This window comes from Microcaecilia unicolor, chromosome 8 (genome assembly GCF_901765095.1).
Source record: "Microcaecilia unicolor chromosome 8, aMicUni1.1, whole genome shotgun sequence".
In the NCBI taxonomy this organism is placed as follows: Eukaryota; Metazoa; Chordata; class Amphibia; order Gymnophiona; family Siphonopidae; genus Microcaecilia; species Microcaecilia unicolor.
The window spans coordinates 205,921,151-205,936,420 of NC_044038.1; the positions used below are offsets into that span (position 1 = coordinate 205,921,151).

The window sequence follows — 15,270 nt, forward strand, 5'->3', positions numbered from 1 at the left end:
GAATCAAAACATAAACCTAAATACCTCCCAGTGTGGACAGCCAGCCACATTCTTCTACGGTTATTATATATGGGAGAAGATAGAGGGGCTTCCAGGAATCAAAGTAGCTTGCAGTTCTTACATAACATAGTAACATGATAACAAAGTAGATGACGACAGATAACAACCTGTACGGTCCATCTAGACTGCCCAAGATAAACTTATAACATAAGGTATGATGTGATACTACTTGTGCATACTTGATCTTGATTTGTCCTTGCCATTTTCAGGGCACAGACTGTAGATGTTTGCCCGGCACTAGCCTTTTTCTTCAGTTACTGAAGCTGTCAACAAAGATTACTCCAGCCCATCCAAATCTTTCCGGCCATGACCGGGGCACAGACCATAAATGTCTGCCCGGCACTGGCCTATCTGACCAGCTATGATTAGGGCACAGATTATAGAAGCCTACTCAGCACTGCAATGACTGAAGCTGAATCTGTCCAGCCATGATCAGGGCACAGATCGTAGAAGTCTGCCCAGCACTGACTTTGCTTCTCAATTACTGGTGTTGCCATCTAATCACTTCTAAGTTTGTTGGGTTCCATGCCTTCCATACAGGATTCTTTTTTGTTTATTACTGTTTTCATCTCCACCACCTTCTGCGAAAGGGCATTCTAGCATCTACCACCCTCTCTGAAAAAGTACTTCCTGATTCAGTCCCCCTGCAATCTTAATTCATGGCCTCTAGTTCTACCACCTTCCCTCCTCTGTAAAAGGTTTGTTTGTATATTAATACTTTTCAAATATTTGAATGCCATATCGCCCCTCTCTCTCCTTTCCTCCAGGGTGTACATGTTCAGGTCATCAAGTCTCTCCTTTTACGTCTTGTGGTGCAAACTGCATACCATTTTCGTTGCTTTTTTCTGAACCTCTTCAAGTCTTTTTACATCCTTAGCAAGATGCGGACTCCAGAACTGAACACAATATGGAGCCTCACCAACAACTTATACAGGGGCATCAACAGCTCCTTTCTTCTACTGGTTATACCCCTCTCTGTGCAGCCTAGCATCCTTCTGGCCATGCCACCACCTTGTTGCATTGTTTTGTCACCTTGAGATCCACAGACATCATCACCCCAAGGTCCCTCTCTTGAGCTGTGCTTATCAATCTCTTTCCTTCTATCTCGTGCATCTCCTTTGGATTTCTGCACCCAAAGTGCATCACTCTGCACTTCACATTAAATTTTAAGTGCCAGACCTTTGACCATTCTTCTAATTTTTGGAGATCTCTTCTCATGGTTTGTACTCCCTACAGGGTATCTACTCTATTAGCTATCTTCATGTCATCTGCAAAAAAGTAAACTTTTCCTTCTAACCCTTCCACAAATATATTAAACAGAATCAGCCTCAGTACCGATCCCTGAGGCACACCACTAATCACCTTCCTTTCCTCTGTGCTGATTCCATTTACCACCACCTTCTGTCGGTCAACCATTTTCCTATCCAGTTCACCACTTTGGATCCAAGTTTAGCCCTGTCAGCTTATTCAAGAGTTTTGTGTGAGGAATCATACCATAGATTTTGCTGAAATTTAAGTAGATTACATCTAATGCATGACCTTTATCCAGTTCTTTGGTCACCCTGTGAAAGAAATCAATCAGATTTGTTTGGCAGTGTTTTCCTTTTTCAAAGCCATGTTGCCTCGGATCCTGCAACCCTTTGGATTCTAGAAAGTTTAGCTATCTTTTTCTTCAGGCATCAGGAAAGCTGCATTCACTGGACCATGGGCTTATGGGTGGGTCTAGCCATCCCAATCTTACTATTCACATTGAAAATGAAACCCATGTCTTTCGCATAGTAATAAAGATGTTAAGAGAGGTTTTGTTAAAAGCCATACATATCCTTCTTTTTCATTTGTTTTAATAATCACAAAAACAATTTTGGTTAGAAATGTTCAGTTCTTCATATAATAAGTCAACTACTGAGTATGCATTTAACTGTAAAAACCTGCCTGATGCAGAGCACCACTCCATTTCAGTTTTTGCAGGGCACATCCCTTAGTGGGAATAAAAAGATCAATAATATACTGTATTTTCATTATTCTTTGCATGAAGAAAGAAATCAAGATTGTAAAAAGCCTGGATGCTTTTCAGATATATGGTAAATTTGAATCCTGCTTAGTTGAATGATGAGGATGCAGTGAGGTTTGTCTTATGTGGCTTTTAGTGCTGCAAGTTAATTGCAGTTAACTCTTCAATTAATGCATTAATTATTAATTCTGATTTAAAAAATGAATCATGATTAAAAAATGTAATCACATTTCAGTGCCTCCTGTATTCTCCAAACATCGTTTCTGCTCTCTTCCATTCCCAACTCCTGTCCTAGGCACAATCCGACGTCTTTCCTCCCACCTGCTATTCAACATCGCCCCCCTTGTGCCGGTCTGCATTAAAGGAGGTATTCTGTTGGTCCCTGGCAGTGGCAGCATTGCACATACACTGTCTACAGCCTGGTCCAAATGTTTCTCTCTGACCCTTCCAGCCCATGCAGAAACAGGAAGTGACATCAGAGGAGGTGAGACGGACCAGAGGGAAAGCTTCAGACCAGGCCTCAAGCAGCATATGTGCAACGCTGCCACTCTCGGGAACCAACAGAAGACAACCTTCAAGGTGAGTGGGGGGTGGTACATTGAGAAGGCAGATACCGAACCCCGTGTGGGGGGAGGGGAGTGAGCTGCAGAACTGGTGGGGCCACCAATGGAAGCTCTGGTTGAGGTAGTGAGATCCAGCAGCCACGAGAACAACTTGATGCTGCTCACCACCAAGTTTATGTTGCTGCTCATTAGGGTGGAAGGGAGGAAAGCAGAGCTGCTGAACAATGGTAGGGAGGGAAGAAGGGAAGTGAGAGAGAGATAATGGATCACAGGAAAGGAAAAGAGGTAATAGACCTGGGGGAAGAGGGGAGGGAAGGAAGGGATAGGGAGAGATGTATAATCTGGGGGAGAGAGGGAGATGATCACTCCTTTAGGGAAGGGATTTGATATACTGTCTTTCTGTTACAATCAAAAGTGGTTTACATATAATACAAACACAGAAATAATATAGAAAAATGAAGGCAGATAAAGACTGCATGACCCTTGTACTCTGTCCAACCATGCCATCTACTCTCCCCTTTGCTCCCTTGGGGATCTTATGTACTTGTCTCAATCTTTCTTGAATTCATATACAGTTTTCATCTTCACCTCTTCCACCGGGAGGCTGTTCCACAAATTTACCACTCTTTCTGTGACAAAGTATTTCCTCAGGTTACTTCTGAGTCTATCCCCTTTTACCCTCATCCTATAGCTTCCTTTTGAAAGAGACTTTATTTTGTATGTGGAGCAATGGAGGGTTAAGAGACTTGCCCAAGAGCTGCAGTGGGAAATAAATAAATAAAAACAAAAACCTTTAATTGTGCAATTAATTATGATTGAAAATTTTAATCAAAATGCAACCCTAGTGGTTTTATATAGTAGTTTTGAGTTGGCACACTGTTGAGAGAAATATTGGATTAATTTGTAATAAATAATTGCATGTTTTAGGGATTCACCAAGAAGAATGCAATTTCAGTTGCCAAAACAGCAGTCCATATCATTTTTGACGAAAGTGGATCCCAGGTATTTTAATTCTTACAGAGAAGATTACAAATGGTGTGAAGTAATCGGTCCCATTTTAAATTCTTTGATTTCTCTTCCAAAAGTTGGCTTGCTCAATCATACTGGAATTACAGTGTTTCCACTTGAAGAATTTGTAAATACAGTTTTGAATTGGCACAAGGTGGATAAATAGGCTACCAATGTGTGTAACGGGTATGGTTTCTTTTAAAACTAAAATCCATATAGCTGAATGTTATATTCCAAAAAAGGAAAACTCATCTGCATCTAAAAAGGCCATTCTGCTATACTCTTTTTACTATGGGTGTTGGAAGAAGGAAACAAATAACAATTTATAGACTGCAATACTGATCTTCACCCATTGTTTATATTCTGTGAAACCAATTGTGTGTCCTATATAAATATCATTTGTGTGTCCTGCTTCAGATGATCCTATATTATCACAATTTTTTGCTTAGATCCTTGTCCCAGAAAGTCAAGTCATACCTCCCTCTGTGCAAGAAAAAAGTATAGTAGAAAATGGAGAGCAACCAACCATAATAAACCAGCCTCCTGTTAGTACTATGGATCAAAATAACACCAGTGGTCAACTGAAAGGCAAAGATATTCCATGCAAGGCAAGTACCAAACCTGAGTAGACACAATTGTATCAATGCAAATTATTCAGCTATTTTGTTGAAATCCCTGTGCTCTTCAGATTTCTCACTTTTGCCAAAAAGATTTCAGGGAAAAGGAACATACTTTGGAATCGTCAAAATGATTTATCATCAAGACTGTATTTTGGGAATGTGTAAAGGATTTAATTTTAATAGTAGAAAGTAATATACACACAGTTTTAAAAAATGTTACACATATGCTATTAATTGGCATTTACTTCATCGGGGATTCTTTTTTTTTTTTACCATTCAAGGTGACTCCAAGTAAAACGAAAATGTCAGAAGCATCAATGGTTATTCCTGGTGCAGGTGGTTTGACTTTGAGGAGCCCTGTGCTCATAGCTAGGACATGTGAGTTATATATGGAAAGATATATTTTGAATAAAGTTCATTTTAGGGTTTTTTAAAACATAATTTTGGTCAGAAAGCTACACAGTCCTGACTTTAAAGACTTAAGGGCCTTTTTTACTAAAGTGCATTAAAGTTTTATAGTTATCACATGGTAATTGCCCAGATTACCACACAGTAACTGTAGAACATCTGCATTAACTGTTGGGGACATTTCCAAGATTTGCCTATACAGTTAATGCAGTGAAAACGTATTTAGTGTACATTAACTGCATTACAGATGACACAGGTAAGTTTGTGTGTTAACTGTAAGGTGCAATCCACATCCATTTTCTGCCTTATATAATGCTATACAGTTAAGGCAGGAATTAATATGTACTAAGTATCAAGCTGACATGTTAACTGTTAGCGTGGCTATGTGCTAACAACATGACTGTTTTCTGTGCTAACTGCTTAATTCACTTTAATAAAAAAAGACCATTTAATTTGTTGTTTCTAAAATCAGTTAAGATTATAGGATATTCCCTATGTGCCAAATAAAACTTGAAAATATTTCTATAGACAACATAAACTATTTTATAATTACTTTCTCTACATTAATTACTAACTGTCAAACACTATAATTTTTTATGGCACACCTGTAGTAAGTAATTTAACTTCCACAGACCTCTGCTTGCAAGGTCAGTACAAATGACTTCACTGGTTGCTGCACTTCTATTAAACCCATGGCTCACAGCTGTGCTTAGGAAAGCTACCTGTCCAGAACTATAGGTCGTCACTTAGGCTTTCCCAGCCTAGAGGAAACCCTTCTTTCTGTGCCCCCCCTAAAAAGGGGGACAAGGGAAGTCAGCAAAGAAGCACAGATTCTCATTCCTTTCTATATGCACCGGAAAGCTTTGGATGACATACAGATTCCTTCTACTCCTCAGAAATGTTAACACCGTCAGTGCTTGTATAATGAGAGACAGCACTAATCCCTTCAATTTCTGTACTGTTGGATCTTTCCGACTGGAAACTGTTCTCTAGTGGAACATTCTCCTGTTCAAAGGGGGTGGAGGTGGAAGAACCCTGCACCACTGGGTTCTACACCCCTTGGCCTCTTGGATGGTCACAGTCAATCCAAGTATTCTTGCTCACCTGCCAGGACAGTCCCAAGTCTGAAAGGTCAAAGTGCAGAATCTCTCTGGACCAGCTTCATACTACACAAATTAACCTCCCATCTGTTGGAGACTGAGAAAAACTGGTCAGCTGTAAACTACACAGGACCTATATAGATACTTTTGTTCTGTTTTCACTGAAGAAAACCCTGGGGAAGGACCGAGAGGGACTGGCAAAAGTACACCTGAAAATGAGGTGGATAGAGCGCCGTTCACGGAAGAGAGTGTGTATCAACAACTTGGAAAGCTAAAGGTGGACAAAGCCATGGGGCCGGACGGGATCCACCCCAGAATACTGAGGGAGCTCAGAGAGGTTCTGGCGGGTCCTCTTAAAGACTTGTTTAATAAATCCTTGGAGAAGGGAGAGGTTCCGAGGGATTGGAGAACGGCGGAGGTGGTCCCTCTTCACAAAAGTGGGGATAGGGAAGAAGCTGGAAACTACAGGCCGGTAAGCCTCACTTCGGTTATTGGAAAAGTAATGGAAGCCATGCTGAAGGAAAGGATAGTGAATTTCCTGGAAGCCAATAAGTTGCAAGATCCGAGACAACACGGTTTCACCAAAGGGAAATCGTGCCAAACGAATCTAATTGAATTCTTTGACTGGGTGACGGGAGAATTAAATCAAGGACGTGCTATAGACGTCATCTACTTAGATTTCAGCAAGGCTTTCGACACGGTTCCCCACAGGAGGCTCTTAAATAAACTAGACGGCCTGAAGATAGGACCCGAACTGGTGAACTTGATTAGGAACTGGTTGACGGACAGACGCCAGAGGGTGGTGGTGAATGGAGTTCGCTCGGAGGAAGGAAAGGTGAGTAGTGGAGTGCCTCAGGGATTGGTGCTGGGGCCAATTCTGTTCAATATATTTGTGAGTGACATTGCCGAAGGGTTACAAGGTAAAGTTTGCCTTTTTGCAGATGACACTAAGATTTCCAACAGAGTGGACACCCCGGAGGGTGTGGAAAACATGAAAAAAGATCTGAAGAAGCTAGAAGAATGGTCTAACGTTTGGCAATTAAAATTCAATGCGAAGAAATGCAAAGTGATGCACTTAGGGAGTAGAAATCCAAGGGAGACGTATGTGTTAGGCGGGGAGAGTCTGATAGGCACGGACGGGGAGAGCGATCTTGGGGTGATAGTATCTGAGGACCTGAAGGCGACGAAACAGTGCGACAAGGCGGTTGCAGTAGCTAGAAGATTGCTAGGCTGTATAGAGAGAGGAGTGACCAGCAGAAGAAAGGAGGTTTTAATGCCCCTGTATAAGACGTTGGTGAGGCCCCACCTGGAGTATTGTGTTCAGTTTTGGAGGCCGTATCTTGCGAAGGATGTTAAAAAAATGGAAGCGGTGCAAAGAAAAGCTACGAAAATGGTATGGGATTTGCGTTCCAAGACGTATGAAGAGAGGCTTGCTGACCTGAACATGTACACCCTGGAGGAAAGGAGGAACAGGGGTGATATGATACAGACGTTCAAATATTTGAAAGGTATTAATCCGCAAACAAATCTTTTCCGGAGATGGGAAGGCGGTAGAACGAGAGGACATGAAATGAGATTGAAGGGGGGCAGACTCAGGAAAGATGTCAGGAAGTATTTTTTCAAGGAGAAGGGTGGTGGACGCTTGGAATGCCCTCCCGCGGGAGGTGGTGGAGATGAAAACGATAACGGAGTTCAAACATGCGTGGGATATGCATAGAGGAATCCTGTGCAGAAGGAATGGATCCTCAGAAGCTTAGCTGAAATTGGGTGGCGGAGCAGTTGGGGGGAAGAGGGGGGTGGTGGTTGGGAGGCGAGGATAGGGGAGGGCAGACTTATACGGTCTGTACCAGAGCCGGTGATGGGAGGCGGGACTGGTGGTTGGGAGGCGGGAAATACTGCTGGGCAGACTTATATGGTCTGTGCCCTGAAAAGGACAGGTACAAATTCAAGGTAAGGTATACACATATGAGTTTGTCTTGGGCAGACTGGATGGACCATGCAGGTCTTTTTCTGCCGTCATCTACTATGTTACTATGTAATCTCGTTAAACCATTGTTTCTTAGTCTCCATATGCTGGCCGGAGAGTGTAAATCCAAGCATCTGGATAGACTGGAGTGTCTCGAAGGAAATTAGCAGTAAGAACTAATTTTTCCATTTTCATACCAGCTGCTTTATCATATAAAACCAGATTGATGCTATTTATTTGGTACAAGCAATAGTTAAGGTTAATAACTAGTTTTCTTCTATGGATATGTAGCCTTGCAGATGTGGTTCACTGTCTTTTTAAACCTATTTTACTGCTTGTTCATTATCAATTGTTCACCATGTAGGAGAACTAAATATCTTACAATCAGTGTGTTTAAGTGAAAAGGCTAGCTTTGCATTCAAACTAAGGTCTTGATTTACTGAACTTTTTCCCATAGAGTCAGAGCAAGAGAGAGCCTTAATAAATCGGGCCCAGAAAGAAAAAGAAAGAAAGTTAATTGTGATGTTTTGATTTTCAGCAACTCCACAAAAGGGACGAATTAAACCACCTTTGGAAATGGTAAATTCTGCAGAACCCAGAATGCGGACTTCAGAAGTAGAAGGTTACATCCAGAAACAAAATTATGTAGGAACAAAGAAGAATAACCTTGCACCTCAAAACAAGGTCTACAAAATCTTTATATAAATTGATCTATTTTTTTCCATATAGTAGGTTTCTGAAGTTGTTGGCTGATCCAATGCACATAATTGTGATAATGTTGTGTTGTGTGTTGGTTAAATGTCCTAAAGTTTGAGTGTTAGTTGTAACCTGCTTAGATTTTATAGATAATACAGGATAGAAATTTGTTAAATAACCACCTATTAAGGCACCATGCTATTTGACACTTACACTCTGGTTTACTAAGCAGTGCATATGGCTGCGCTAGTGCTGCTTTGTAAACAGACCTCTTATTATTTTATTGACTGTTATGCTATGCTGCCTAGGTTATGTACCATTGAATGGCATGCATGAGTTGTCCAGCTGAAAACTGATGCCTGTGATAGCCAAATGATAGAACGGTAGCAGTGCCACAGACAAAAACTGAAAACAAAAATCAGAAAATTAGCAAACCAAGACCCAAAAATGAAAAGCAACTATTTCAGAAGTTAGTTGGCAACAAACAGATTACATGTAGCAAGTTTGTTTTATTTTGAAGGCTTAATGACAGATAAGGAAAACATTCTGACAGAATTATGCAGATTCTTATTGTATTTGATACAGATATCAGCTGCTGAAGTTGTAGAAATGGTGCAGAATGAGGAACATGTCAAGGATAGCCAGAAAGAATATGTTGGTTAGTAATCACCATTTTGGTAAAAATTTTCCCACCCCTTTTTTGATGCATAAAATTATATTCTGTCATTCTAATGATAATAAGTTGATCTCTCTAATTTCTCTTAGATGACCAAGAAAGTATTGTGCCTGACTCACAGCTCGTAGAGAACAAAGAAAAACCTTTGTATGTACATTCTTACAAAAATATTGCCACCTGTGATGTTTTCTCATAAAGTTACATATAGTTGACAGCCATATGAAGATAGGGTCAATTCACTATGGAAAACCTGGTTCTAAGGATTTATCGCTAGAACTATACTTTCACTCAGGACTTGAGTGAATAGTTCCAATTACAGAGAACATGAGGAAAGGGAAAGACTGCTTTCCTTTGTGTCTCCAAAGGCATAGTCCATACTTGTAGGTTGTGCCCATCTACCAGCAAGTGGAGATAATGATCAGATTGGAACTTTGCTATGTAAGGCTGCTGTGCTCTAGGTTCCATTCAATATCTTTCTGTCTCCAGCAGGCTGTAGAACCTCACTGTGCAGCTCTGTCTCAGATTCCTGTGGTGGGCTCCTGTTTCCTTTCTGAAGTTTCAATTGAGCTTCTGGAGCCAAAGGCATGATATCGGGTCCCTCCCCCCCCCCCCCCCCCCCCCCCCAATCCTACACCTGTACCCTCAACAGCTTCTCCCTCTTCAAAAAAAATGTTTTTTTAAGTCTGAGCCTGCGGTTGATCTTCTTAGATACTTTATTTGAGGAGTATTCTCAGCAAAGGAATTTTTTTTGCAGTGCCTTGTGCCTGCGAACCAGAAATCACCTGTTTTTCACTGTGATGAATTATTCAAATTTACTTATAGTTGCAGAGTTGGTTAAATGCTGTTCCCAGTGTGGTACAACCAGCCATATTCTGATAAACCATCTAGCTCTGGCTCTCTGTCACACTTGTTAGCTCCAATGCACAGCCACGCCAGCCAGTTCTTGACACTCTTAGCTAGAAGATTTAGCAAGCTACCTTTTAGAGGTAAATTTCTGTTTGAAGAAATTGATTAAAGACCTAGGGGATTCCACATCTCAGAGACTGCCAGAGGACAAGCCCAAAGATTCTTTTAAATCCTCTGTCTTGTCTTAGGTTTAATGAGATCAAGTGCTACAGGCCAGGCAAATCTAACTTTCAGCGTTCCCACTTCCAACAATGACAAGCCTTCTTTCATGCTGACAGAAAGAACTTGGCTTCAAACTCCAGGCCTACCAATGCCTCCTGTGCCTTCCAATGATAGGGCCTTGATTCACTCCTTGTGTTTCATCATAGCAGGATGCCTCTCCAGATTCCATGGGAAGTGGACCAAAATTACCTCAGACCAATGTGTCCTGGAAATAATAAAGCAGGCTTACAAACTGGAGTTCTCCCATTCCATTGCAGATTTTATCATGGAATTTCCATGCAAAGCACCAACCAAATGGCAAGCGGTTCATGACACCTTGCAAAGGATTATTCATTTAGGCACAGTAGAGCCTGTACCCAGATGCAATTGGGGAATGAGAAGTTATTCCATTTAGTTTGTAGTTCCAAAGAAAGGGAATTCCTTCCACCTGGGTTTGGACTTCAAAAGAGTCAACAGAGTGTTAAAGGTTCCACATTTCACAATGGGAACATCACAATCTGTAATAACTTCAGTCCAACAGGGAGAGTTTCTAACCTACCTGGATCTCAAGGAAGTGTACTCTCATATTCTCATTTGACCTCCCCACAGAAGTGTTCTGTGATTTGCAACCCTTGGAGAGCATTATCGATTTATGGCCATGCCATTCAGGCTTTCCACATCACCAAGGACATTTTTCCAAGGTGATGGTAGTGGTGGCAGCCTTCTTTCACAAGGACGTAATTCAGGTTTATCCATACCTCGAAGACTGGCTGATTTGAGACTCTGCCTATCAAGTGGGTCTGCAAGTTTCATCCAAGGTAGCTGCTGTTCTTCAGTCCCTAGGATTGGTAATTTCACCAAGAGTCAGTTGTTTCCAATGCAAATCCTGGAGTATCTGGGAGCGATATTTGACATTTTTTCCTGTTGCTCATCAGCAAAAGATTCACATCCAAGTCAGGATCTACTTTCCCTTCCATGTAGCAGGATCTGGGACATTCTTCCATGGGCTACATTCCACATCAGACCACTTCAGTAGTTCCTTCTCAGATTTTTGTCTCCATTTCTCTTGGACCCTCCAGGCCAAACTAAGCTTCAATTGGTGGATTCAGCACAGTCTTCCTCTGCCAGTTCAGAATTGGTTTGTAGTCACAACAGATGCCAGCTTATTGGCCTCCAGAGCTTTGTCTTCTTAAGTCAGTCCATGTCCAATATTCTGCAATCGAAGCCTAGTGCTCAGAGCCATTCAAAAAGCCTTGTTTCTTTTGCTCATCTTTGAGGGAAGCTAGTGAAGATTCAGACAACATGACAGCGGTTTCCTATGTCATCAGACAGTGGGGAGCCATAGCCACAAAAGCAGAGATTCTTTTTTGCTGTGCTGAGGTCCACATTCCTCTAATTTCAGCAGCTCCTGTTGCAGGAACTCAGTACTCAGAGGATTTTCTTTTTCAGCAAATATTCTCTGGATCTGGGGAAGTGGCATTTATTGTCAAAAGAATTTCATCTAGTTGCCTCATGTTGGGAGTCCCAGGGATAGATCTAATGGCATCCAGTAAAAATGTTCAAGTCTGCAGATTCTTCAGCCATTGGAAGGACCCCAAGGTGGAGGGTCTGTATGCTCTTCTACAACAGTAGCAAACAACAGACCACCTATATGTTTTTCCGCTGTGTCTACTGTAAAACGGAAAATATCTTTGCATTGCTTGTCATCCAAGGAAAATGATCCTTTAGCTCTAGATTGGCCAAGATGTCTTTGGTACACAGATCTGATGCGGTTGAAGACTGAGTCTCCACTGTCCCTACCCAATTACAGAGGCCTTCTGATTCAGGGTCCAATTCCAACAGACGATCCCTCCCTGTTTGGTCTTACCAGATGGCTTTTGAGAGGTCATTCCTAATGAAGAAAGGTTACTTGGAAGAAGCCATTGCTATTCTTCTGCAAGCCCGAAAAAGATCTACTTCTACTACATATGCTTGGGTATGGAGAACCTTTGAATCTTGGTGTTCGGAAAGAAACCTGATGTTATCTAATGTATCACTGCCACAAATTCTAGCCTTTCTTCAGAAGGGCTTAAGATCCCACCCTTCTCTTCTGTTTTGTAGTGCTATTTGTTGATTTTTCTTGTTTCTTAGGCATAAGGTTATTATTGTTCTTCAAAGTTTCTAAATTAAAGGCAGGAGCTCTACTTCTTTCCATTAACTTCTTACTCTTTGGCTATCTGAATATTGAATGGAACCTAGTGCACAGTAGCCTTATTTGACAAAGTTCTAATTTGCTCTCTATCTCTATCTGCTGGTAGATGGGAATAACCCACATGTATGGACTAATCCTTTGGGACTAAAGGAAAGAAAATTATCATGTAAGAATTCATTTTTCCATTTTATTTCTGAGACTAAAAATGCTTCACAACCATAATTATGTAGTTATATATGTACTATATACATCCATGTGAAGCTCAGTTTTGCATAGACATTCTAGACAGGAAAATTGACTCGAGTCTAGCCATTCACAATTTACAGAGATATTTTACAAAAATTCACTGCACATGAAACCTTTTGTTAAAATACCTCTAAAGCTATGGGAAATGAGTGCGTAGGTTGCAGTAGATCCAATAGGAGCAGCCATTTTATAAAACAACGTGATAAAAAATAAAGCTGCTTTACCTGCAGGTTTGAATGTACAAGTGCTTTATTTGCCGAAGGGTTAGAAGGTAAAGTTTGCCTATTTGCGGATGATACTAAGATTTGCAACAGAGTGGACACCCAGGAGGGAGTGGAAAGCATGAAAAAGGATCTGAGGAAGCTAGAAGAATGGTCTAAGGTTTGGCAATTAAAATTCAATGCGAAGAAATGCAAAGTGATGCATTTAGGGAGTAGAAACCCACGAGAGACTTATGTGTTAGGCGGTGAGAGTCTGATAGGTACTGAGGGGGAGAGGGATCTTGGGGTGATAGTATCCGAGGATCTGAAGGCGACGAAACAGTGTGACAAGGCGGTGGCCGTAGCGAGAAGGTTGCTAGGCTGTATAGAGAGAGGTGTGATCAGCAGAAGAAAGGAAGTGTTGATGCCCCTGTACAAGTCATTGGTGAGGCCCCACCTGAAGTATTGTGTTCAGTTTTGGAGGCCGTACCTTGCGAAGGATGTTAAAAAAATGGAAGCGGTGCAAAGAAAAGCTACCAAAATGGTATGGGATTTGCGTTCCAAGATGTATGAGCAGAGACTTGCTGACCTGAACATGTATACCATGGAGGAAAGGAGAAACAGGGGGGTGATATGATACAGACGTTCAAATACTTGAAAGGTATTAATCCGCAAACAAATCTTTTCCGGAGATGGGAAGGTGGTAGAACGAGAGGACATGAAATGAGATTGAAGGGGGGCAGACTCAGGAAAGATGTCAGGAAGTATTTTTTCACGGAGAGGGTGGTGGATGCTTGGAATGCCCTCCCGCGGGAGGTGGTGGAGATGAAAACGGTAACGGAATTCAAACATGCATGGGATATGCATAAGGGAATCCTGTGCAGTAGGAATGGATCCTCAGAAGCTTAGCCGAAATTGGGTGGCAGAGCAGGTGGGGGAAGAGGGGTTGGTGGTTGGCAGGCAAGGATAGTGGAGGGCAGACTTGTACGGTCTGTGCCAGAACCAGTGATGGGAGGCGGGACTGGTGGTTGGGAGGCGGGAAATACTGCTGGGCAGACTTGTACGGTCTGTGCCCTGAAAAAGGCAGGTACAAATCAAGGTAAGGTATACACATATGAGTTTATCTTGTTGGGCAGACTGGATGGACCATGCAGGTCTTTTTCTGCCGTCATCTACTATGTTACTATGTTATGTATGTTACAAAACAGGACATCAATGGGGAACCAAGGAATAAGACTATGAAACTAAGTTTTGCATTTCTAAGATGGTTTTAAATGGCAGAGAACTAAGCACAATCACAACTTTATTGCTGCTCCAAACCCCATGTCCAAATGAGTAATTAGCTGACACTTAAGTATGCTTTTAAGCAAGTATAAATTCTGAAAGCAGAATTTTGTGAAGTAGATGTGTTTTTCCATTGCAAACTAGGAAACATGCGTATTTTTCAGGCCTGCCCAGGGCATGCCTCTCTGAAAACTCTACATGTCAAAGATATGTGTAATTATTGGCTTTTGTAAAATTGTTACTCAGATGCATTGGTCCATTTACATATGTAAGTCTGCACACAAATGCCACACAAGCCTTCTAAAATCACCTCCTTTGTCTCTGTTTGTGAATCTTAAGGTACAATATTTGACTATTTACTTATTCCCACTTCAGGCACAGGCAGCTCCTTGTGACTCTGGGCAAGTCACTTAACCCTCCATTGCCCCATGTAAGCCGCATTGAGCCTGCCATGAGTGGGAAAGTGCGAGGTACAAATGTAACAAAAATAAAATAAATAAATTTGAAACAAGACTACTAAAAGAAGACTCCACTTGCCTTTGATATATCTAAAAAAGAATATTATTGCTTATCATGCCTGAAATTGGTAATAATAGAAATAAAGCAAAACCAAAAAATTTATAAGATACTACCTTTTCTCCGAGGACAAGCAGGCATAATATTCTCACATGTGGGTGTTGTCATCCATGCAGCCTGGTGCAGACACTGCCATAGTGCACTGTAACTTTAAATCTTTAAGGCATTGCCCCCCTCGTTCATGCATGGGTGCCTTCCCACTTGACGCTCAATCGCAGGACCAGCAGTCATGTTTTCTGTAGAGCAGAAAGGTTAGTCTTTATTCGTGTCAAACTTTTGTCGCCTTCCCTTTTTTGGGATATTTTTCTTCATATTCTTCTTTTTCTTTATTTTAGCCGGGAAGCATTGACCATTTTTGGGTGCGTGACTACTCGAGTTCCTCAAACCATTGAGCCTTTTGACCTTGTATCAGCCATTTTTCCCTCCATATCATTGAGGATGCCAAGTGGCTTTAAGAAGTGTACGCGACGCATTAGGACCATTTCATGCACAGACCCCCCCTCCCCCCCAATAATTGGTGTGTTCAGTGCTTAGGTCGGAGCACCTGGACATACAGTG

At 41.6% G+C, this 15,270-nt stretch overlaps 1 protein-coding gene across 1 annotated transcript in view; it reads left to right on the plus strand.

Annotated features, from left to right (window-relative positions):
- Positions 1-15,270, plus strand: part of SYCP2 (synaptonemal complex protein 2) — a 244,855-nt gene that overhangs the window by 93,735 nt on the left and 135,850 nt on the right. The window contains 7 exon segments of the mRNA XM_030213454.1: positions 3,562-3,636; positions 4,092-4,250; positions 4,544-4,640; positions 8,275-8,420; positions 8,932-8,934; positions 9,018-9,090; positions 9,198-9,255. Coding sequence (XP_030069314.1) covers positions 3,562-3,636; positions 4,092-4,250; positions 4,544-4,640; positions 8,275-8,420; positions 8,932-8,934; positions 9,018-9,090; positions 9,198-9,255 — 611 coding nt within the window.